The 25,742-nt window shown below is 47.0% G+C and overlaps 1 protein-coding gene and 1 pseudogene across 1 annotated transcript in view; one reads left to right on the top strand and one right to left on the bottom strand.

Moving 5' to 3' along the window:
* TRAF3IP1 (TRAF3 interacting protein 1) overlaps positions 1-24,793 on the top strand; it is a 66,414-nt gene extending 41,621 nt beyond the window's left edge. The window contains exons 15-17 of the mRNA XM_073903846.1: positions 17,168-17,391; positions 19,239-19,681; positions 21,396-24,793. Coding sequence (XP_073759947.1) covers positions 17,168-17,391; positions 19,239-19,404 — 390 coding nt within the window. The 3' untranslated portion in view covers positions 19,405-19,681; positions 21,396-24,793. The remainder of the gene's footprint in view (positions 1-17,167; positions 17,392-19,238; positions 19,682-21,395) is intronic.
* Positions 5,143-5,209, bottom strand: LOC141371327 (U4 spliceosomal RNA; annotated as a pseudogene).
* Positions 24,794-25,742: the final 949 nt, after the last annotated feature.

Here is a 25,742-nt window from a genome sequence, read left to right as displayed (position 1 = left end):
ATGGAAGGCGGCCGGGCCGGCCTGAACACAGGCCGCGGATAAAATATGCGGTAGATTTGGAAGACTTAGGAAAAAAAGAAACATATGAAGTGTCTCATTAGTAATTTTTATGTTGAGTGCATGTTGAAACAGTATTTTAGATAACAATATTGAGTTAGATCAAATGTATCGAAATTAATTTCACCTCTTAGTTTTTAACAAAGCTAGTAGAAACTAGTAGGAAATAAAACCAGTTAAGCAAATAGAATTGAGCGTAACCATCACTAGGGAACTGAGCGCAAAAGCCCTAAACCAGTTTCTGAAAAATCGGTTTTATGGAAAAAATAACATAATAAGACTTGGTGGCACGGCAGAAGGTCAAGGGAGGTAAAATCATGTTAAAATCATTGTCCAAAACTTTTCCCCTTCGCTTTCTTTAAAGTGTCTTTTGATGGCTGAATTCTTAATTTTAATGTAACTAAAATTTCTCAGTCTTAACTCTTAGGATTAGTGGTTTTTTTGTGTCTTAGCTAAGAAATCTGTCTCTCTTCTAAGGCCAGAAAGATACTTATTCTTTTTAAATGTTTAAAAATGTTTAAAGCTTTGTTTGGACATTTCTGTCCTTAATCCACCTGGAGTTGATTTTCTGCTGTCCTGTGAGATCGAGGTGCAGTTTTTCTCCGATAGGAATAACCAGTTTTTCCTTCTTTCCACATTGCTCTGCTGTGTGTGAAAGTGACGTGTGCCCGCAGCGCTTTCTGGATTCTGTGTGCCAGAGGTTAGCAGACTTTTTCTAGAAAGGGTCAGAAAGCACGTATTTTCAGCTGTGAGAGCCGTGCATGCTTGGTCACCGGTATTCAGCTTCGAAGAAGCTAGACAACACCCAGATGAACGAGTGTGGCTGGGCTCCAGTAAGGTTGTTTTTTCTTTTTTTGTGGATACCAAAATGCAGATTTTATAGAACTTTCATGTATCATAAAATATTACGCTTTAAATATTGTTTTCAACTATTTATTTAGTAAAAGCCATTCTGAGCTCATGGGCTGTACAAACACCTAGGTGGTGGGCCAGCCTGTGGTCTGTGGTCTGTCTCACTGGCCCTGCCCGATTCTGCGCTGCTCTGATTAGCTTTATAAACAGGCCTCGTATCAGGTGATTGGGCTATTTTTGGTCCTTTCCTTCCATAGAAATACTGTAGGCAGCTGATTGAGCACCATGGAAAGCCCTCTCGGGAACTAAGTAGGAGTGTCGATGAGCAGTGATCGCTCCATGTGTTTGGTCTTTAATGCCTCTCAGTAAACGTTTGTGATTTGTTTCTGTAGTGATTGTGCCTGTTGTTTGTTAGATTTGTATGTGGGCACTCTAGAGATTATTCTGGTATTGGATATCCCCTGTTTTAAATTTCTTTTCTAATGGTTGGTGGGTAGGAATGCTGTTGACTTATAACCACTTCTTTGATAAACTGTTGTTTTAAAAATATGTCTTGATTCTTTTGTGTTTTCTGTGCCGTAGTAGCCTCTGGATACTAACACAGAGAATATAGTGGGATACGGGTACTGTTGTCACCCCTGTTTGGGGAATCAGGACGTGAAGGAGCTTGTCTGGGGCCCCGGGACTGGTGAGCACCAGAGCTGGGATGCGAACGTAGGTGCCTGGCCCCAGTCTGTGCTCTTCCCCCCTGAGCTGCATCCTCATTCCTGTTGCCCCGAGTCCCCATGGCCTTGTTCCTGCTGTCCAGGTCTTGTGCTTCCCATGCTGTTGTCTAATCGCTCCCACGGGGCCTCCAGGATCCCTTTCCCAGAGGCGTAGTAACAGTGATAGTGGGCCACCTTCTTCCTTTCTGATTTTTAATGACAGTTCTTCTAGACTTTACCCTTTTTTTTTAATATTTTATTTTTTGACAGAGAGAGACACAGTGAGAGAGGGAACACAGCAGGGGGAGTGGGAGAGGGAGAAGCAGGCTCCCCGCAGAGCAGGGAGCCCAATGCGGGACTCGATCCCGGGACCCCAGGATCATGACCTGAGCCGAAGGCAGTCGCTTAACCAACTGAGCCACCCAGGCGCCTGACTTTACCCTTTTCTGATAATACTTATTGTAGCACTTAATAAACAGATTAAGAAAGTTTGATTTTTTTTTTTTTTCCCCACTATGGGGCTTTATCACGAATGGGTGTTGAATTTTATGAAATGCTTTTTCTCCATTGGGATGACGTTGATAGCTTTTAAGTGATCGTTTCTGAGGTGAAACCAGCATTGTTATACTATATTATCTTTTTCATCCACTGGTAGATTCTGTTTGCTAATTAGAATTTTTCCATTTATATTCATGGATGAAAGGACTCGTGATTTTCTTTTCCTCATATGATCCTTGTCTTGTATTAGTCCCAAGGTTAAGAGGGAACTGGGGAGAGTTCTTCCTCTCTTTTCTGGAAGAGATGGTAGATGATGGGATGGTATGTTTCTTGATAGTCTGTGGGACTTGTGTGTAGAACCATCATCTGAGCATGATGTTTCCTCAGTGGAAAACTTTTAGGGCACTGCTGTTATTTTTATACTGTGGGAGCATTCAGGCTTTCTCTTTCTTCTTGAGTCAGTTTTGGTGGTCAATATCTTTTAAATTTTCAAGTTTCCTGGCAAAAGGTCTTGATAGAATTCTTTAAACATGTGCTTTATTTGTAATTTAGTTTTGTTCTATTTTTATTAATAATACTACTAATTTATCCTTTTTCTTCTTTTTTTGAAGCAGTGTTTTCAGAAGTTTGTTAGCCTTTTTAAACAGTGAAGCTTTTGGCTTCATTGGTCTCCTCTTTTGTATCTTTGTTCTTTTCTCTGATTTCTCCTGTTTTCTTCATTTCCTTCCTCTTTTTGTGTTTATTGTTGTCCTTTTAATTTCTTAAGTTGGACTCTCACATTACTGGTGTTTATTTAGCCTTTTTTTAACCTTAATATAAACTTGTTTTGTAATTGTAAGTTATCGTGTTTTTTATTTATTTATTTATTTATTTATTTATTTATTTATTTATTTATTTTTTTAAAGATTTGATTTATTTATTTGAGAGAGAGAGCACATGAGAGGGGGGAGGGTCAGAGGGAGAAGCAGACTCCCGGCTGAGCCGGGAGCCCGATGCGGGACTCGATCCCGGGACTCCAGGATCATGACCTGAGCCGAAGGCAGTCGCTTAATCAACTGAGCCACCCAGGCACCCGTTATCGTGTTTTTTAAATCAGGATTTATTCATCACCTGTCACACACTGGGCACTGTTCTGGGATTCTGATCAGAAATGGATGTGCAACATTATCAAACCTTATCTTCTTGGCAGCTGTTGAGATTACTGTATATTAATAGAATTCCTAATGTTGAGCAATTCTTATGTTCCTAAAATAACCTTTGCTTGCTCATGGTCTATTATTTATCCAATGCAAAACCATATTCAATTTACTAATATTTTACTTATTATAAGTTTTATTTATTTTTTAGCAATATGTACACCCATTGTGGGGCTCGAACTTGCAACCCTGAGATCAAGAGTTACATGCTCTTCTGACTGAGCCTGCCAGGCACCCCAACTTACTAATCTTTGAAAATAGAAGTCCATAGTCAACTGATACTGTCCTGGAGTTTTCATGCATATCTGTGCTGTTGTTGTTAGGTGTTAGAATCAAGATTATGTTAGTTTTATATAGTTAATTCTTATAAAAGTACTTCCCGTGCCCTAGAACAGTTGAAGTTAGAGGAGTGATCTGGTTCATGGAAGTTGTGGAGCCTTGGGGCTGGATGCCCTTCCCTCCCTCTTGGAAGAAGTTGGTCCTCTCTGGGGGCTTGTCTTCCCAGGACTGCTAGTCAGAAGCAGGAGCTCACTTCCTGTTCAATGGTGGCTTGAGATCCCGGTAGCTCGGAGCACGCATGGTTCCATGGTCAACTTTTGCTGATTCGTCCCAGGTTCCTTCGCTCTTGCCTGCAGGGCACATGGGTCTGAGGCCTGGAGCCCTGGGAGGGTCCTTCTCCAGCATGCTCTCCTGTGATGCCTTGTGCTGTCCCCATCCCATCCTCACTTCATTTTCTTCCTGGCCTCAACCACTCACTGAAATTGTCTGTGTGTTTTTGGATTGACCTCTCAACAGCTGGAGGAACAAGGCATGGTGAGCACAAGCTTAGCGAAAGCTCATCCCCGTACCTGCATCAGCAGGTCACAGCACCGTCGGCAGCACGTCGTTGCCATCTGGGCCTCACTGGTTGCAGGTGTGTTTGGGATCTGACTGTCCTGTATTTGGATTTTCCTCTGCTCTTCCCGTCTTTGGACTCAGGCCTTCTATTCATCATTAATTCTGTGGAATGTATTTTCTGTGGAAGACCTCTGATATCCTGACTTCTATTACGGGTTTGAGCATCTTTCCTTCAGTTCACTTGCCAACCAGAAAGTGGGTTTCATGTTGCCCAGAAACTGCCTTGTTAGGATTAATGGTAAATTTGGGTGTGATTATTTTGTCTGGTATTTTTATGTTATTTTGTTTATCTGTGTTAAAGAATTTTGTTTATTTGACAGAGAGAGAGCACAAGCAGGTGGAATAGCAGGCAGAGGGAGAGGAAGAAGCAGGCTCCCTGCTGAGCAAGAAGCCAGATGTGAGGCTTGATCCCAGACCCCAGGATCATGATCTGAGCCAAAGGCTGTCACTTAACCAACTGAGCCACCCAGGTGCCCCTTGTCTGGTATTTTTAGAGCTATGAAATATGGTCAGAATTTAGGAGGCTAAATGTGTAAAAATAAAATGAACCAGAATTAGAAGAAAGATTGTAGCAATAGGTTCAGTAAAAAATGATGAATATTTTAGCAAGACATTTAAAATAGCAAGTCCAATTAGTTAAGGGATGGAAATAAAAAGCAAAATAATTTAATAATCCTAATGGTTGTTTCCAGAGATAGTGAAAAGGGAAAAATACTTTTAAAGTGTATTTTTTAAAGATTTTATTTATTTAGGGGTGCCTGGGTGGCTCAGTCGGTTAAGTGTCTGCCTTCGGCTCAGGTCATGATCCTGGGGTCCTGGGATCGAGTCCCACATTGGGCTCCCTGCTCATCGGGGAGCCTGCTTTTCCCTCTGCTGCTCACCTTGCTTGTGCTCTCTCTCTCTCTCTCTCTCTCTCTCTCTCTCTCTCTCTCTCTCCCTGTCAAATAGCAATAATCGCGCCTCGGATAAACCTCATTGGCTATGATACTGCCACTGCGCAAAACTCTCTCCCTGTCAGATAAATAAATGTTTTTTTAAAAATTTTTTATTTATTTGAGAGAACATGAGTGGTGGGGGGTGGAGCTCGGGGAGGGCAGGGGGAGAAGCAGACTCCCTGCTGAGTGCAGAGCCTGCTGTGGGGCTTGATCCCAGGACCCTGAGTTTGTGACCTGAGCTGAAGTCAGACGCTTCACTGACTGAGCCACCCAGGTGCCCTTAAAGTATATTTTAAAACTTAGATTCTTTTGTTGTCACTGCCTGTAGCATGGAAAATGGTTATGAAATGTAAAGCAAGTGAATTTTAGAATCTTTTGTCCTTTGAAAGGTGCTTGAAGGTGCATCTGCTTAGAGCTGCTGGTGCATTAGAACCATCCAGAGAGTTTTTATTAAATACTGGTGCCTGGCTCCTTCTCGGACCCAGTAGATCCATCTTTGGGCAGGGTCCTGGCCTTGGTATTTATAAAAAGCTCCCCAGGTGATTCTGATGCACAGCCAGGAATCAGAAGTTGCCACAGAACTTCTGGTCCGGATGGTTGCTGACTCTGGAGGAGCAGGGTGGGGAGCTGCCTACCCTGTGCTTCGGTTTCTGTGCACAAGGGCTGGTCCTATTAACCCCTTGGGAAGACCTGGAGTCTTAATGCATGGGGCGGAAGGAGCCTGTGCCCACCTGGGTCCCTGGGTGGTAGGAGTGTCCCCTTGGACCCGACTCATTCGAGCTGGAAGCTGTGGAGTTGAGGCAGATCTTGAGGCGTCTTCCCGACCAGTAGGAAATGTGCACTGCTGCCCTGCCCAGTGGCCTGGATGTGGGCCAATTACGCTTCTTCCTCTTGCTCCCAGGAATGGACGGGGGCCCTGGATGGATCCCTCGCTGACCCATCTGCCCAGGTTGCTGTGTCAGCAGCAGGGATGAGGCCAGTCGCTCCCTGAGCGCACCCCCTGACCTCATGGTGCCCTGCTCCCCAGGTAGCAGCACAGTGGGAGGGATGCCTGCAAGTGCCTGGTGATCTTTGAGCCCCTGAAACCTGCGTGACAAGTACACAGTTGTAAAGAGACCAGGGGAACGCCCGATGGGATGTAAGAGCAGTAAAGGCGTGTCAGTGACTTGGGCTTGGGCTGCGTGCGGATGTGTGGTTGATGCTTCTGTGGGAATTGCTGCAGTGGGCCCGTGATTTCAACCCTGGCCCATGTTTGGTTCCGTTTTCCCAGTCTGTTGGTCTTCCGAGGGCACCCCGGAGTCAGCTGTCCTGTTCGCAAAATGCCACTGGTTTTCTCGCCACCACGCCAGCACTCAGGAGGGTGCGTGCTATCTTGGGGTTCTGTTTGCCTGGAGTTTCAAGGTCAGGACAGCAGGAGTCAGGTGCGCTCTTCCTCCCCTAGGCGGTGTTTGCGTGATGTGTGCAGCTGCGCCGATGCTGGGTGCTGACCATTTCCAGTGCTCATGTTCTCTTGACAAGTTGACCTTCATCGGCAAATAATGACATGACCTTCCTTGCCTCTTATCACAGTTTTTGGCTAAAAGTCCATTTTGCCTGGTATGATGTGTGTAGCCACCACTGCTCTCTTTTGGTTTCCGTGTGCATTGAATATCTTCTTCCATCCCGTTGAGCCAGTTTGTGTCTGTAAAGCGAAAATGAGTCTTGTCAGAAGCATACAGCTGGGTCTCGCTTTTTTATCCTTCCAGCAGCTCTGTCTTTTGATTGGAGGTCCGAATCCACTTGTATTTAGAGTAATTACTGATAGGTAAGGACTTGCTCATTGCATCTTACTGTTTTCTCCTCTTGCCCTGCCCTTTGTGATAATGATTTTCCCCAGCGGTCTGCTCTGATTCCCTTCTCTCTGTCTTTTGGGGATCGACTGTGGGTTTTTGCTTTGTTGTTACCATGAGGCTCACATAAAACGTCTTATAGGTAAAGGTCTGTTTCACACTGGTAACAAGTTAACTTCAGAAGCTCTGCCCTTTTACTCCCTTAAATGTTTTTGATGTCAGAGTTTACCTCTTTATGTTGTGTGCATTAACAAACTTGTGGCGGTTATTTTAAGTCCTCTGTCCTTTCACCTTTGTACAGAGTTGAGTGGCTGACGGCCCTCCCTCCTCACGGGGGGGTGGGGGGACCCTGACTTGGATGGTGCTCCCCTCCGCCACTGTCTGTGTTCCCTGATCGCACCTGCACCCCTGCTCCATCCGTGCCTTTCACTGCAGACTGCGGACTCCCCTTGGGGTTTCCTGGGAGGCAAGTCGCTGCTGGCCGACTCCTCCTCAGCGCCGTTCGCCCGGGAGTGGCTTTACCTCGCCTTCTTTCTGAAGGCCAGCTTTGCTGGGTCGGGTTCTCCTGGGCACTTGGTTTCCCTCGGCTTAAGCTTGTGTGCCTTCCCTCAAACCTGCAGCACCCCAAGGTGGGTGCTGACAGCCCTCCTTTTGCTTTTCCAGGGGCCAAGCTAAAGCTCTTGTTTGTGGTCTCTCCCTGGCCTGCAGATTCAGGGTGGCTTTGTGCATGTGCTCACTGGCTATCTGTCAAAGCTCGCTCTTGCCACCATCAGGAGCACACACAGGGAGCCAGCCCCAGGTGGGAGTGCGTGTGGGTGAGGCGTGCTGAGCGCTGGGGGTACTGTGGGCCAGTGGGGGTAGGGATCCATGGGCAAGATGTCCCTAGCAGCTGGTGGGTGGACTTCTTGATGGGGTCTTCAGTGCAGTAGGACCTGAGTCCCTTTGATGTCCTCCAAGAGTCCTGTCTGCCTCTCTCCCAGCTGCTCCCTGCCCCTGAGTCCTACGGCTCAAGACACCATAGTCTGAAGAGGGTGAGAAAGATGTAGGCCTCTTTGGCAGCATCCTGCACAGCTGGGGAGGCCAGGGGCTCCCCCACATGCTATCAACCCCGCAGGAGAAATCACGAGCTGAGGTCTCTCCTGGCCCTGCACTGTGCCCCCTTGGAGAGGTGATGGGGGTACAGTCAGACTGTTCTCTTGCCCTCATCATTGTGTCCAAGGTCGTCGCTCCAGTGGTGTGCTGGAACTTCTCTGGATGCCTGGGCCTGCGCACAGGCTCTCTCAGCCGTGGTGGTTGTCTCAGACGGTTCTCCAGGACCTCCTGGAGTCTGGCCCGCCCTGTCTGCGGGTTCCATCCTGTCAGCTGCCCCACGGAGGGACCTCCGCCTCCTCACGCTCTGAGCGGAGCCAGGAGGTCGTCTCCACACAGCGAGCGAGGGGTGGGCTGGCCCCTCTCCTTCTCAGACCCTCACATGTGGCCTGGAAACAGCAGCCCTCAATGGTTTGCTCCGTTTTATTGTTGTTTCCTAGCTGGGTTCCTGTTTTCCTCTTCTGGCTGGAATCTACTTGGTATATTTTAAAAGAATTATAGAACCTTAAAAATCTGTAGCTAGAATGGGTTTTAGAGATTTTAAAGAAAGAGAAGAACCAAAAGTTCATGGTTAGGAACTAGAGCATGTATTTTATTATATAATTAATAGTAAACTGGAATATATCCTAGGAGCAAAGATCTACCTCTGTTAGATGAGTATGGTTCTGTTTCTGTCGATAGTCTGTGCTTCCTGCTCATCTTGCTGCCGCATCCAGGCAGGAGGCAGCCTTCTCAGCTACAAACAAACTGAGCTCAGTGGTTGCGGCCCCCTCTAAACGTTTAGGGCTTACTTCTCTTCTCTTTAACCAAGAAACTGTTCTTGAACCAAACAAAGTCACTGGTAGGTGTGTTTTCTCTTAAGAATAAATGGCGAATATAGAATTCAGCTTCCCTTATGACTAGAAACGTGCAGTGACGAGGATGGAGGGAGCACATGTCTGCATGGGGCCGTCTGCATCCTCGGCAGCAGCGGGGGGCTGCGCAGGGGTGAAGCTGTCAAACAGTCCTGTCCGGGGGAGGGGGGCGGCTGCAGCAGCCCAGAGACAAGTGAGGTGCGAAGTTCTCCCCCTCCTGAGGTGGGGTCAGGGTCACCGTCATTCCCAGACGACAGCAGTCCCCCAGGTGGACTGACCCCCAGGGGGTCGACTGTTCAAAACAAATGTATGTGAAGCCCAGTGTCAACACAGATATACAAAGTCAGTATTTTTCCCACATGTCAGCAAGAGCCCATTGAAAATAATGCACATCACGTTCCCCTTCAGAACTGGAAACAAAAACATAACTTACAGAGCCGTGCATTTAACAAGAAATTTATAGCAACTATTTTGAGAAGCCACAGAATTTTACCAAGAAATATAAAAGGCCTGGAAAAAGTTGAGAGAGTGTTTCTGGATGGGAAACTCAATATGATAGAGATGTTATTTCCCTCAACTTAGTTTATAAATTTAATGGAATTCCAGTAAATATTCAGTGGATGTTTTGGAGCTTGGCAAGGAATATTCTAGAGTTCCTCTGAGAGAATAAATATATGAGAATAGCCTTACATAAAAATGTTTGAAAGGACCCGTTTTAGGCCAGTACGATCGTATTCCTGACTTACTTCCGTGACTTTAAGTAAAGGAAGGGTCGTTGTGGCTGAGAATTTGAGTTCTGCGTTTCCCTGTTGCCTGCTGGCTTTGTTAGTGTCCATCCGACTCACTCTCTGTGTGACCAAAGGTGGTTTTTAAACTACTTCCGATTCTCGGGTGGGTCCGGAAGGCCGACGTGAAGAGATGTCTTTTCTGTGCTGCACTCTGCCCTTTGGCTACAGCTTCAGCGACCTGCCACCTCCCTCGAACTCCCAGCCCCCCTGTCCGGAGACACTCCTGTCCGTGCTAGGAGCTAACATGCGGTGATCTTTCGCCCTGCACCACGTGCTCGGAGGTGCCTGGCATGTGTTTTCCTCCCGTGGAAGCCTGCCAGTCGGTTCCTAGTTGTGTAGACGGTCGTCATAGCAGCTACGGCTTCTGCAGGACTCCTTCTGACAAAGGAGTTGTAAATATCACTCTACTGCGCGGTAATTAATTAGGTAAGTCCCATCCCCATGTCCTAGGTTAGGAAACGGAGGCACGGAGTTATTTTGCCTGATGTAGCCCGTCAGTGGCAGAGGTGGGACATCTCCCCAGGTCTGGGTGTCTGGGTGGCCCTGCCCGGGCAAGTGGCCCTCGCACTGCGTCCTTTCGTAGGCATGCACTCCAGCCACATCCTGCTCGCACCTCTGCCCTGGTCTGTAGGCGCTGCAGGGAGCCCGTCTCTCACCGGGAAGGTTTCATGTCACAGTTAACTACCTGCAGCTGTCGGATTGTGGCGATGCCGGAGGAGTTGCTGTTCTTGTATTTTATGCACAGAAATAAAATATGGGTTCGTGAAAACTATTTGATGTCGTTTGGTACAGCCATTTTGGAAAACCGTTTGACACTGTGTCCCAGAGTTGGAGACTTACACAGCCTTTGGCCCACAGTGCCACTTCTCATTGCGTATCCCGGAGAATCCTGCGCCCGCATGTACTGGGACAGAGAGGTTATTCACGGTTGTGCCGCCTGTTTCTAGCTACTGTTACCTACGACTTAGCTCTTCAGAGTACTCACGTTTTGTAAATAGTTGTTGTAATACCCCAGACCAAAAATAACCCGAACGTCCAGGAGTAGAGTGGGTAAATAAATCATGGTGTATTCCCATAACGCAGTACCTCCTGTTCAGCAGTGCAGATGAGTGGTGTACGTGTGCTTGAGCAGAAGGGGCAGACGCACATGGACGTGCGCTGTGTGGTTCTGTCCGTGCCAAACCAGTGGGTCAGGCACGCAGGCTCGGCACTCGTGCACACGGAGGGCAGCGTGGTGGTGGCCTTGGGCTTTTGGGACCCTGGCTGAGTTTGCTTTCTTGACCCAGGCAAAGGCTGCCGGAGTCACTTTATCATTTTGTTACACCTCACGTTTATGTTTTATGTGCCTTTCTGTGTGTGTGCAAAAAGGTTAATGTACTTGATGACACACGGTTTTATTTTACTGTGCATTTAAGGGATCTGGTTTGACCCACATGAGAGATGCATGTTTGGTTTACAGAATTGGGTGATCGGATATTTCTGGATGAGCAAGACACTCAGAATAGTTACTCTGTCAGTCTCTGTGTTTCTCTTGTAACTTGGATGTGGGCACTCCTTGGTTTATGAAGAAAATGAACTTTTGGCAGGCTGTATATAAATCAGTTCCTGAGGTCATGGGAGAGAATGTTATTTAAAGCTAATACTTTGATTTATTATTCCCTCCCCCCACCCTGCATTAATCAGGCCTTTGTTTATCGGGTTTGCTCAATGTAGGGTAGAGTGCTGCTCAGGAGTGTTGGTGACCCCTCGGATCCAGCGACCAGGGGGAGGGCAGCGCGCAGATGCCACGGCCCTTCGCTTGTACCCTGAAGTCTGCTTCAGAGAGACTTCCGGCAGGGTCGGAGGGTCAGGCTTCTAAGGCATTATCTTAAAAATAGTACTTTCTTATGAAGCACTGCGATTGAACTTTAAGGAAACAAACTTTTTAGTTCATAGTTTTTATTTAAATGACTTAGAATAAATCACTGTAAACTTAAAAATCACCATAAACACAAATGCTCACGTTTCTGGGGACAAGTATGTGTGTGGTAAATGCAAATCCTAGTAAGTCCCAGAAGTAAGTAACTGTTCACCTGGAAAGTCTTGGAACATCACTTTTTCTAAAGCACATGTGTGAAGCGGCCAGCCTAACGCTGAAACACTTTGTCAGAGGCCTTCCTGCCAGAAAGCAGCTGAGTAAATAGTCTGCAGCCTGCTTGAGACGCAAGGCCCCGCAGGTAGGAGGCAGGAGGCCCCGGGAGGGTGGCTGTGTGTCCCCGTGAGCCGCACTCTGCCGCCACCCCTGCGTGTCCCCTGTGGGAAGGTCTTCCAGGAAGGAGTTTTGAGATCGAATTTCACGGGAGTGGGTTATCTATGTTTATAAAGTGGAGGTGGGGTTGAGGAAGGGGTGTTTTTGGTGGCAGAACCCGTCTGTTGGAAGCTGGACATAACAACTTCTAGTTGGTGCCGACGCTGTACAGACGCATTTTTCGGAACGCACCAGAGTCGTCTGAACACGCCTGGCCTGGGGTGTCTCGTTGCGGACGAGTTCGCAGGTGGTAAGGGAGCTGTGTCCCCGCCCCGCAGGAAGAGTACGCCTGCTCCCTCCTGCGCGGCTCGCGGTTTGGCTCTTCATGTCGGAGAAATTTATGATAACGGTTAACGTTTATTGAGGGTTTACTATGTGCGAGGCCCCGAGCTGCTTATTTTATATTATCCTACTTAATCTCACCTGCAGGATAAATATTATGATTTCCGTTTGATTGTGATGAAACCGAGGTACAGAGAGGTCAGGTCAGGCTCCCAGGGTCATAAAGTTAGGAGGTGGTGAAGCCGGATTGGCACCAGCTTCGCGCCTGCTGAGCCCACGTTCCAGACCCCTCGCCCCATTTCCCCAGAGTCCTCCTGCATTCTAGGTTGTTGTAGGTCCTACTTTGTGGAGTGATATAGTTTCATTATTTTTTGCTCTTCTGTTTCCAGAAATTAAGCATATTTCATTATGACTCATTCCTGGGTGGTGAGTATAGTGGTAGATTCTCATATTTTACTATACATATTAAAAGTCTATAAAACAAGGGTTTATAATGCTTATGTTTGCCTGGAAATTTGCTGATATAGCTGTATGAGCTATATATAAATCAGCCTATTGCCAGAGAGGTGTGCTTTTAAAGCAAACAATCACTGACTTATCCACTCCACCCTGCCCTGTTCATTTAAAATTTTTTTTCTTTTTAGATTTTATTTATTTGAGAGAGAGAGACAGAGATAGTGAGAGAGAGCGCAAGTGGGGAGGAGAGGGAGAAGCAGGCTTCCCGCAGAGCAAGGAGCCCAACGCGGGGCTCGATCTCAGGGCCCCAAGATCATGACCCGAGGCGAAGGCAGACGCTTAACTGACTGAGCCACCCAGGTGCCCTGCCATGTTCATTTAAGTGAAAGTTTTTTTTTTGTTTTGTTTTGTTTTAAAACACCAGAATTTTGGTGTTTTGTGGCAGTGTGCTTTCAGCGGTAATGAAAGTCTCTCCTGACTGTCTTAACCCCAGCCCAAATGCATTTTGTTTTGAATTCTTAATCCCTTTAGTTATAAATTTAAGGTTAGTGTTCCCGATTCTGCTTGGTGCTGTGATACAGAACTACGAGGGAGTTTGACCTAGGATAAGAGAGAGCTGGGCCACATAGCTCCTCTGTGTCTTGGTCTACCTTGTAACTCACCAGTTCTCTTGGACTTTTACATGTTTCTGCCTCCCATTCTAAGTTCGGGACCCTGAACAGTTCTGTATCAGACTCAACACAATGCCAAATGCATAGGAACTACTTAATAAGCATTGTGAATGGGTTTTAGTAGAATTGCATTTATTTATTTTTTAAAGGTTTATTTATTAGAGAGCACAAGCGTGGGGGTGGGAGGGGCAGAGGGAGAGAGAGAACCTCAAGCCGACTCCGCACTGAGCACGGAGCCGGATGCAGGACTTGATCCCACAACTCTGAGATCATGACCTGAGCCAAAATCCACAGTCGGATGCTTAATCACATGAGCCAACTAGGTGGCCCCTGAATGGGTTTTAGAATTTTAAATTGTTCGACTAAATTAATGAGAGATTCACTAATCTATGTAAAGACAACACTTTTTTTTTTTCTTGAGAAGTAGTTTTTTATTGTCTGGAATTCATTTTAGTCATTTAGCATTTTATTTTAAAGGCATTTGTATGGCCACTAACTCTTCTTCAGCTAAACTTATTTTGAGATAACTGTAGATTCACATGTGGTTTTGAGAAATAATGGAGATTTCCCATGTAGTCCATTTTCCCCACTGGTAACATCTTGTAAAGCCCCACCTTGATACAGTCAAGGTCCACAACAGTTCTATCACTACAAGGGTCCTTCTTCTTGCCCTTTACAACCACACCGCCTCCCTCCCTCCCACCTCACCCCTCCTTAACCCGTGGCAACCACTAACTGTTCTCTGTTTTTATAATATTGTCATTTCAGGAATGTTCTGCAAATGGCATCATAGAGCATGTCTTTAGAGATTGGCTGATTTCATTCAGCATAACTGTCTGGAGATGCATCCAGGCGGTTGCGTGACTCAGCAGTTCATTCCTTTTTATTGCCGAGCAGATTCCAGGGTATAAGTATAGCACACAGTTCATTTAACTGTTTACCTGCTGAAGGGCATCTGGGTTGTTTTCAGTTTGGGGCTGCTCTGAATACAGCTTCTGTAAACATTCATGCACAGGCTCCGTGTGAATGTGACTTTTCATTCCTCTGGGATAAGTGTCCAGGAGTAGAGTTGCTAGGTCAGTTGCTAGTTGCATGTTAGTTTTTAAAGAAACTGCCAAACTATTTTCCACAGGCGCTGTATTGTCTTACACTCCTACCAGCTGTGTGAAAGTAATCAAGTTTCTCTGCATCCTCACCAGCATGTGGTGTTGGCACTATTTTTTTTTTTTTTAAGCCATTCTGGTAGTGATCTCATTGTGGCTTTAATTTGAATTGCCCTGATAAGAAAGGATTTTGAACATCTTTTCATGTGTTCATTGGCCATTGTGTATCCTCTTTGATGGATTATCTGTGTCTTTTGCTCATGTCTAATTGGAGTGTTTGCTTTTTGCTGTTGAGTTTTGAGAGTTTATATATTTTAGATACTAGTCCTTTGTCAGATACGTGGTTTGAAAATATGTACTCTCAGTCTCTAATTTATCTTTCAACCTCTCAACAGGGTCATTTGCACAACAAACGCTTTTAGTTGTGATAGAGTCTATAAGTTTTTTCTTTAACAAATCATGCTTTTTGGTAACAGTGTGAGAACTCTTTGCTTGGCCTTAAATTCCAAAGATTTTCTCCCAGGTTTTTTCCTAAAAGTTTTATAGTTTTACATTTTATATTTAGGTCAGTGATCCATTTTGAATTAATTTTTGCATAAGATAGGAGACTTAGGTCAAGATTCCTTTTTTCTCCTGTGGATATCCAGTTGTTCCAGTGCCACACATTGAAAGATTCTATTTCCTTCATTGAATTGCTTTTACACCTTTGTCAAAAATCAGTTGGACAGGGGCGCCTGGGTGGCTTAGTCGGTTAAGCAGCTGACTTCGGCTCAGGTCATGATCTTGGGGTCCTGAGATCGAGCCCCATGTCGGGCTCCCTGCTCGGGGGGGTTGTCTCATTGTCCCTCGCCTTCTCCCTCTGCCCCACACTCTGCTCATGCTCTCTGTCTCTCTTTCAGATAATAAAAATCTTTAACAAAAATCAGTTGGGTATATTTGTGAGGGTCTTTTTCTGGATTCTTCATTCTGTTCCATTGGTGTATGTATGTCTGTCCTGCCAATACCACACAGTCTTGATTACTGTAACTATATAATAAGTCCTGAAATTGGATAGACTGATTCCTCCCTCTTTATTCTTTTCTAAAAAAATGTTTTAGCTATTCTAGTTCCTTTGCCTTCCCATATAAATTTTAGGATAATCTCCCGTCTATATTTCCAAAAAATTTGGTTGGGATTTTATAGGAATTTTGTTAAACTTGTACATCAACTTGGGGAGCATTGGCATCTTTACAATATTTGAATCTTGCTGTTGAGGAACATGGTATGTCTCTCCATTTATTTAGGTCTGCTTTGATTTCTTTCATCCACATTATGTAATTTTCAGTACACAAGTTCTATACATATTTTGTTATATTTACACCTAGGTATTTCTCTCTTTTGTTTACATATACAATTGTAAATGACACTTTAATTTCAGTGTCCATGTGTTGACAGTGTGTAGAAATATAATTGATTTTTATATGTTTATCTTGTATCTGCAACCTTGATGAACTCTTATTAGTTTATGAATTTTACTTTTCATTTCTACTCCTGCTTATTTAACAGTTTCTGTGTGCCAGGCATCACATTAAGGCTTTCCATATGCTTGCCAAAGCCTAGTAGCTAGTGGAGCTAGAATCTTGACAGGTAGATTTATTTCCTCACTTCATTTGTTCGTTTGATAAATGTCTAAGGAGAACCTGTGTGGGCCACGGTGGATCCAGACACAGGGTTCCTGCCCTCCTGGAGCCTACAGTCTGAACCTGATGTTAGAAGTAACACAAATGGTTGTAAACTTAATAAAACAAGTTAATTATAATTAACAGCTTTCGACTCATACTGTAAGTGGCTAAAGCAGTGACACCTTAACCAGCCTCATGGAGTGGGAGCATCCAGGGAGGGCCTCCTAAATGATGTCCATTTCCTAGGAAAGGTTTTCCAAGAAGCCAGACTACTCATTGCTTCTTTCAACTTACATCAATTTTTGAAATTCAGAGAGGTCTGTGATAAAAGCTCACGTGAAGAGAATTCCTGGCCAAAACTGAATGAAGTTCTCTGTTGCCTCTTTCTCCTTACTGCACCCCTCCAGCTCCCTTGCCAGTGGTTCCCACCGAGGGCACCAGGCCTCCTCGCCCCCCAGACCAGCCAGCTCCGTCCAGCTCCCCTTACTCAGCGGGCCCTCTGCCCGGCTGGGTGTTGTCCACCATGTTCCCCTTTGCGAACCTCCCGTCCCTTCACTCCCACATCACTCTGGAGGGTTTCTTTCCCCCTTTCGCAGGTGAGATGGGTTGCAGAGTCCTTTGAGATGGAAAGGAGGTCCATTCAAGGAGTGAGATGCAGGGTCAGGGCCCCTTTCTGCCAGTCTGTCTGGGAAAATCATCAGTGTCCCTCAGCTTTGGTAACAGTAACTACATTAAGTTTCTGGTCAGTTGGGAAATAGATCTTACTATATAGAAATGTGCCTCTCTGACAGCCTTCCAGGTGAAGACCCCTCTGCCTCTGGGAAGGGAAGGGATGGACTGTCACTGGGCACCGCATACGTTCCCGCACAGTGCTTGGCCCCTCGGGGCTGCTGCTGGCCCGAGCCAGTTCTGTCCCCACTCCCATGTCTTTGCACCCTCAGGAAGTCCCGGTCCTGCCTTAGGACTGAGGATACTTCCTTCTCTTCCGGTTTTCCCCACCGACTGTAGGAGAAATCGCTTGTCTTTGAGTCAGCGTGGAAGAAGGAGAAGGACATAGTTTCCAAGGAGATCGAGAAGTTACGTGTGTCCATCCAGACCCTGTGCAAGAGCGCGCTCCCCCTGGGGAAGATCATGGACTACATCCAGGAGGACGTGGACGCCATGCAGAACGAGCTGCAGCTGTGGCACAGCGAGAATAAGCAGCACGCGGAGGCCCTGCAGAAGGAGCAGAGGTGGGCGGGGCCGGGGTGGGGTCTCTGCAGCAGGTGCAGAGGGGGGCGGGGCCAGGGCGGGGGCTTTGCAGAGGGGGCGGGGCCAGGGCGGGGGGTTCTCTGCGGAAGGAGGAGAGGTGGGGGGGCGGGGCCGGGGGGGGGTGCTCTGCAGAAGGAGCAGAGGTGGGCGTGGGCGCAGGGAGCCCAGGGCGGCCACCTCCCCAAAGGAAGTGTTTTCCTTCCTCAGTCGTCGGCACAGAGCATGTCTTTGCATTAGTTAGGAAAGATTTGGAGTTAACGTGTTCACGCAGGTAGATACAGAGAGTAAACAATACAGGGAACTTTGTTTTATGTGTCTTATCAAAATCCCCAAAGTTTGGTAACTGTACTTGAAAGTATTTTAATTTTTTACTCTGAAAAGAAATAAATGATGAGCCCATTTGGATATTGCTACTGTAAAGGAAATATAATAACCACTAAAAAGAGATTTACTTTAGGGAAATGATTGATGTTCTTTGTTTATAATCAGGGAATCTGGAATGCATGAAACTATCAGTTGTTAAGGGTTTGTCAGAAAACGACCTGAGCGGACATGGCGCTCGGTCTGTAAGCCCAACGGGAAAACGCTGTGTGATAATGAACCCGCTATCTCATTAGCCTGCTTACTCCCAAAACGTCCCTTAAAAGTGTAAGTGTCCAGCAGAAGAGGAGTTAGGAAATCGCCGAGAACTTTCTGGGGCCGAGCCCAGCACGGTGATTTGTTGGCACTTCCTACAGTTGATTTAAGGTACTGAAAAGTAGCACCCAGATGTTTCTTCCTTACAGAACCTGAGTTTGCTTTGTGGCAGGGTGGTTGGAAACTGTCACTCTTCTTTGTTTTTGTTTTGTTTTGTTTTGTTTTTTATATAGAGTATTTTTAAAAAATTTTATTTATTAGAGCGCCCACGAGCAGGGCGAGCGGCAGGCAGAGGTAGAGGGAGAAGCAGACCCCCCGCCGAGCAGGGAGCCCAATGTGGGGCTCGATCCCAGGACCCTGGGATCATGACCTGAGCCGAAGGCAGACGCTTTACCGACTGAGCCACCCAGGCACCCCATCACTCTTCTTTTATTTATTTTGTATTTATATGCTTAAAAAAACTAAAGAAAAGGCCAGTTTGACCTCTGCTTTCCCAAATACGTTCTAGATTTTTCCTGGCAGGTAACCCAGCACTGAAAGGCCTCACGCCTCGAACTCGTGAATTGGAGGAGCCTGGGTGGAGCACCCTGGCAGCTGGAGGAGCCTCCCTGAGGAAGGTGGGGAGGGGGGGCGTGTCGGGCTGCCGGGCCATGGCCTTAGTTGGTGGCCGCGCTGCTCGCCTCCCTGCTGTCCGAGGGCTCTGCAACATGCGATGTGGGGCTTTAGGAATAGTAGGCTCCTCTGTGTAATTGCATGTTTGGCTTCACTTTTGGCTGTGGGGCGGTAAAATAACGTTTTTCCCAGGTGTGAGGTCCTCGTCCCTTTATATCATTATCCAAATATGTTTATATTTTTACCCTTTTTCTTTGGATGCTGTGAATAACTTACTTTTGTCTTCTTTATTTGTTTCAATCAAGAAGCAAATCTAGAGGCGCCTGGGTGGCTCAGTCAGTTGAGCGTCTGCCTTCGGCTCGGGTCATGGTCCCAGGGTCCTGGGATCGAGCCCCGCATGGGGCTCCCTGCTCGGCAGGAAGCCTGCTTCTCCCTCTCCCACTCCCCCTGCTTGTGTTCCCTCTCTCGCTGGGTCTCTCTCTGTCAAGTAAATAAATAAAATCTTTAAAAAGAAAAGAAGCAGCAGCAGCAAATCGAAGCCGAGACTGGTACTCACAGCCCCTGTGTTGTGTCCCGCCAGCATCACGGACTGTGCGGTGGAGCCCCTGAAGGCCGAGCTGGCTGAGGTGGAGCAGCTGATCAAGGACCAGCAGGGTAGGATCTGTGCCGTCAAGGCCAACATCCTGAAGAACGACGAGAAGATTCAGAAAATGGTGTACAGTATCAGCCTGAGTTCGAGAAGGTGAAAGCTCACACGTTTCCAAAGCCGGAAGTCCTCCTCAGTCTGAAAATAAAAAGAAGATAGAACGTCACCATTCTCTTAAGTTCAGTTTCCTAAGAAAATGAAGTTTTCCGTGTCCTCCGCCCGAAGTGCAGAGCTCTGGAAGCGCAGGCACATCTGTGTGTAGAGGGGCCGTGTTCTCTCCCCTTCCTCCAGCGCAAGTATTGCCGGCTGTGCAGCTGTGTTCTCTGCGTCTCTGCGTGGCCTGTCCTGCTCGGGTCTGTGCCAGAATTCGCTAGCAGGTTTTAGGTCTGGTGACGGGACCCTGAGGGGAGCAGAGTGAAGGATGGCTGCCTTCTGATGGGCACTTACAAACAGAATGGGGCCTGAACATGAGTCTGCTCTATTTTGAGTTCATTTCCCCTCTGAAAGGGTTCATTTCAGTCTGTATCTTTATAAGGTACGCCTGAGGTTTTTTTTTAAAGCTCTTTGCAACTGCGTATACCTCTTTGTCATTTTCTCATTGGTCCCTACGGCCTCTTGCTTGTGCTTGCAGCCTTAAAGTTCATAAATTGAAGGAGATTTCAGTATGTCCTTCATGGACATTCGGCCCCAGGGCTTTCCCCATGTGGGTAGCAGTGAGCTGCTCCAGGCCCGCACTCGCCTTCCCCCAGTGGCCTTGGTGTCTTTCCTAATCCTTCCCGTAGATGTGCGTTCCCGAGAGGCGGGTCGCTTGGGGCAAACAGCTGAAGGAAGACTTTGGGGGACGCACCAATTTGCAACATTTTTTTGATGTTACTATTTTTTTGGAAATTGTTTTTTACAGCAAGGTTTTTTTTAGAACATGGTTTATGTTAAGTTTTTCACTCACATATGATATTGTAAATACTTAATGAAAGTCTTAAGTTTATATAGAAAGGAATCCAGTGTTTGGAGACATACAGGTCATAAGGTCTGGGTCCTGATGCTGGTATTTCTAGATATTTATGGTGTGAACCACGCAGTGCCATTTAAATGTTAGAATTGCCTGAGAAAGTTCTGCTTCTTTAAGGCTTAGCACAAATGCACAGGTTAGGTTTCCTTACTGTAATTTCCAAAAGAAATCCTTTTCTAAGGTGGTTATATGATTTTTCCAAGCTGAATAAGTTCAGGATCAGATTATGAAGCTCTGCCATTTTGGACACATTGGCCACTTTGTCGTTTCTACCACTCAGCATAAAATTTTTGATCAGATTGTACTAAACGCATTATTGGAGGCGGGAGGGGTGGCCATTAACTAGCCCTCCATGTACTCGTCTCTTTTCTTCTGAGTTGAACAACTTAGCCACAACCCAATGGATTGTTTTTGCTTCAAGATGTGTTTGCTTTTTATGAATTTGTACATACGAATAGGATTTTTGTGTTGCAAAAAAAAATTGCATACATTTTATGTGAGTAAAATTTTGTACGAAGTAGTTTATCAAATTGTATCATAAAATTTATTTTATACATAAATCATTAAAAACAATCATTTTTTTCTATAAGTGGGTTGTGCAGTTCAGTTCACAGCTGGAGAAAACATAAGCATTTAGATTTTTGTATTTTTAAATGTGTATATTCTGTTTTCCTTGTGAAGAAAGTTCAGGGAAATTTATCTTTTCATTCATATCGTGACATTTATCCATCTTCTGTATAAAGTGAAGTTTTATAAGACAGATAAGCATTTGTCAGAAACTTCGAGATCATTCATGAAGTTTTAGGCAGTCTCTCTGATTATTACGGTATCTTTATCAGAGACATGATGGGTCCTGATGTTTTGTATTACTTTGAGAAAATACACAAGGGGGTTATTAAGCCTTTACCTCTACTTTGGCTTGGACATTTCCAGGAAGTACTGAAGTCTCCCTGCAGGAATTTTAATTTAAAAGTTGAGCTGACATTAATTTCTATTCAAAGAAAATGTGTAAACCTTTGGGGGAAAAAAAAATTCAGGACTAAAATGTGAGCTTTGATATTCATGCTTATTTTTCTTTTCAGTAAGCAACTTAAACAATGTTCATGACCAATCTGTGATGAGAAATGATATCACTAAGTGACACGGAGTGCGGTTAGGATGTTGGGTGGTCCGGAGTCCCATCCTGCGTCCCGACAGGTGCCCCCAAAGCATGCTTGTGCTTCTTGGCTGAGCTGTGCCGAGCTGACTCCATCTGTCTGCTGTTGGTGCGCGGGGTCAGGGTGCGTGAGCGGGAGCACGGGCAGCAGGGCCTGGACCAGCCTGTGAGTGAACACATGGATGTTCGTGGTCACAGGGATGACCGGTTGCTGGAGCTGCCACGAGAATTGGTTTCAAAGGAGGCCATGCACAACAAGACCATGCCCACCGCGAGGGAGGATATTCCATACAGACTCTGTGCCCAGCTCCAGAATCTTCCACGCACACCCAGCGATGCCTCCCGAGGAGCCAGCCACAGCCTCGTGGGCGGGCTTCCGTGCGGTCCGCCACAGCAGGGGGCGGGAGTGAGAGGGGCGGTCGTGGGAGCCGCTGAGGTGGGGGAGGGGGCAGCGCCCCTGTCAGGACCGGAGGGGAGCTGTGTCCTGCTCCTGGGCTCTGAGTTGAACTGTCCCATGATGCACTTTATTAATAAACGTTTTCTGTTTTCCCAGAAGGTGTTCTGACAGGTATAGTTTTACCAGCCTCGTAGTAGGGCAGAAGTGAGGCCCACACACGAGTCCCGGTTTTGCTTGTTTCGCGTGTTTTCGTAAAGGAAGACCGGGAGGACTTTTTTTCCTGGCCAGTGTGGTTCTTAAACTGTGACTTTTTAAAGTCCATATTTAGAGCTGAGTTCCAGATTGATGATCAGCTTCTTAAACCGAGCAAGTGGGTCTTCCTGGTAAGAAAATGGGGTTCAAACAGTGCAGTCCATAAACCACAAGGAGGCCATGCACCGTTAAGGGGGGGGGGGGGGGACTCTGTAAGCGGGCGTGGTCCCGACCCCCGCTGCTCCTCCAGGGCCCGAGCCGCCAGCGCCGCCCGTCGGGAGGCCACGGGACAGGAGGGCCTGCCACCGGACCTTCCCAGCGCCTGTGCTGGCCCCCGCGGTGCTCTCACATCTCCCGTGCAGGTCTCAGGACAAGCTTTGTGATGCTGCCGTCACCACGACCTCGCACTTAAATCCCAGAGCACTTAAGGTTCCCCATCAAAACCTCCATGAAAGCCAGTGTTTTACTGGACGACACCAGCTGGTGTGTGCAGGCTCGCTTCCTGGTCGACGCTAGTGTGCACACGTGCGGTGCTTACTGTCCCCGCCCAGGCTCCGGGGGCGCCGGCACTCCCCCAGGGGGTGGTCACCGTCCTGAGCTGCTCAGACTTTCCTCGAGGCGAAATTTTAACAGCATCCCTCTGCCACCCCCAGCCGTGTCCTGGTTTGGACAGCAGACGACGTGGCCCTGTTCCTGTTGGAAACCTGCCGTTGGGGTCAGCCAGGGTGCTCGCGTGCCTGGTGCCCGCCGAGCGCCAGTGTGGGCAGCAGCTGGGTCCACCGGTGAAGTTAGTAAGCTGGATTGGGGGATGTGCTGTCGAGACCGTGGACATCTGACGAGGCTTCTGCTTCCCTGTGGACAGACGTGGGGATGCGTTTGCATTCAGCACTGGTGGAAGGACCTTGGCGTAAAGGCTCCTGTCGTTGAACTGATGTTGCGCCGAAGGGGGTTCCTGGTGGGCCTGTTCTCGGACATCTTTACCGATGATTTGGAGGAAGCTGGGGGAAGTGGGTCTGTGTCATTCACAACTGCGCGAACGAGTGGGCAGGCCCCGGACACTGAAGAATCGACTCAGGACATGGGAACATGAAACCGGGCCAGCCCTGACTGGGTGAAAGAGAACAGGAAGAACCGTGAGGGCGGTTCCAGGCGGGTGCCCAAGCAGCGCTGCACTTGGGATGTGATGGGGGGGCCGCGGAAACCCCCCGGGGTTCTCTGATGAAGCCGGCGCTTCGATCTTGGAAGGCATTGGAGGATGTGAGGCCTGGCTGGCCCTGGACCACCGCCTGCTGGTCCGGGTTCCCCCAGAGCCCAGCAGGGCACCCTGGTGACAGTGTTATATGTAAAAATCTTTTTTTTCTTTTTTCTTTTTCTTTAAAGAAACCATTTCTGGGGCGCCTGAGTGGCTCAGTCAATTAAGCATCTGCCTTTAGCTCAGGTCATGATCTCGGGTTCCCAGGATCGAGCCCCACATGGGGCTCCCTGCTCAGTGGGGAGTCTGCTTCTCCCACTCCATCTGCTGCTCCCCCTGTTTGTGCTCACTCTCTCTGTCAAATAAATAAGTAAAATCTTAAAAAAATATATGTATAAATTAATGAAACAGCATTAACTTCTGACGAGATACGTAAATCTGGGAATTTAGTGTCTGATAAATATGGTATTTCAAAGCAGAAGCATTTCAGATTGTTGTCCAAATAAATGGTATTGGAGCATATGGTCATCCACATGGCAAAAATAAAATATTCTTGCCTCATACCACATACAAAAATAAGTTTCCAAAAAATTAAAGAACTTTAAAAATAGAATACTAGAATGATCGAAGAACACTTTGTATTTATCGTATTTGTAGATATATTTTTATTATTTATTGATATATTATCATACTAATACATTTATTATAGTTTTGTGAGCGGTAACAATATATAGGAACAAAGCACCTAGGAGAGAGCATAGTAAGTGCTAAATATGTTTTGGGGTGAAGAAGAACTTCCTAAAAAAGACATAATTTCCAGAGGCCATAGATGAAAAAAAAAACTAACCCTTGGCTCATAAAAATTAAACGTTTCTAGCCAAGCAAACGTTAAAAATACAGATGGCCCATTGGGGGAAATATTTGCAACATCTCTAGCAGAGGTAATATTCATAGTAGACAGAGACTTTTAATAATAAAAATACTTATGGCCCAGTTGGATGCTGGAAGAAAGATACAGTCAGTTCACAGAAGATGCCAGTGGTCAAGAAGCACATGAGACCCGTGTTTCACCTTATGGGGGAGAAATAACGTGGCCCGGAGTCTGGAATCCAGATAGGAGAGAGTTACCTGGGTCGGAACCCCAGCAGGTCAGGCGCCCTGCCCTCCACCTGTGGAGGGCTCGTCTACCAGCTTGTGACTTTGGGCAAGTGGCCAAGACTTCTTGCCTCCCTCTACCCTGTATTTGACTGGGTCACCCCGCGTGGCACTTACTTTATGGTTTATTGTCAGAGGACAGATGCATTACTGATTGTCAAGTACAAAGATCAGTAATTGGCACCCAGTACGCTCTACACAAATATTGGCTGTTATTCATGATCTGTGTTAATACCACGCTGGCACAATTTTCAACGGGCAAAAGTTAAAAAGATTGTATTAATACATGGTGTGATTGAGGATGTGGTGGTATAAATTGTTCAGTACTTCTAAAGGGTGTCTTGGAATTACTTCTCAAAATTAAAGACGGGAATATTTTCCTGTCCCAGGAGAAAGCTGAAGCAGAGACATGACCGTTGTCTTCAAACATAAGGTCTGGTGGGGGGAGGAGGAACCTGTGCTCTGGGGATGTAGGACTGACCCATGGGTGAGAAGTATGGAGTGGCAGACTTTGGGTCTGAATAAGGAAGGAGTCTCCCCGCCTACAGAATGGTTCCAAGATGATGTGGCTTGTCCAGGCAGAGAGTGAGCTCCCCATCACAGGAGGTGTGCAAGCAGAACCAGCTGACCACTTCTCAGGGATGCTGTTGAGGACTCCACTGGGTGCCCCCATGGCTACTACCAGACCTCGCCTACTCCCAATAAGGAATAAGCCACCCTGCTGTCCCAGGTCTCCACCCCGGCCCCTTACTGCCCTAGCTGCTGACCCAGCATGCTAGCCATCTCAGGTACATGGGCTTGAGCTTCAGGAGCCCCCTGTAAGCCCAGCCCCGCTGTGGTCGCTCCCCCACCTCCTCCGAGGCCCCTCTCACTTCTCACAATTTGCCTGGAGAGGCCTGTCTGGTCCCTGATGTGCCCTCCTCCAGCCAGGGAGCTTACTGTCCTCCCCTGAACAGACACTGCCTCTCCAGGGCCTTTGTCACGGCCCCGGGAAGCCGGGGGAACGTTGCAGGCAATTTCTGGACCGGATGTGCCTCTCCTGGAGCAGATACTGACTGGGACAAGTTCATTTGCCAGTTTTCCTGCCTCACTCGCAAACAGCCTGTTTGAGACTCTTCCAGGATTTTCCAAAATTGTCATTTAAACTCTGGGGCAATGCTGTCCTTTGCGATTGCGTGCCTGGCACTGGCTGGGGCCCTGTAGGTTTTCAGCGCTTTGAACCTCAGTCGGGGCTAGAAATTCCCTGTCCCGGATGCCCCTCTGCTGTTTTTTGGGGG

The sequence above is a fragment of the Callorhinus ursinus genome, unplaced genomic scaffold (genome assembly GCF_003265705.2).
Source record: "Callorhinus ursinus isolate GAN/ISIS: 27379988/994484 unplaced genomic scaffold, GSC_fseal_2.0 scaffold2, whole genome shotgun sequence".
NCBI lineage: Eukaryota > Metazoa > Chordata > Mammalia > Carnivora > Otariidae > Callorhinus > Callorhinus ursinus.
Note: the sequence above shows the minus strand (reverse complement) of the source record. Positions and strands in the feature narration are given on the sequence as shown.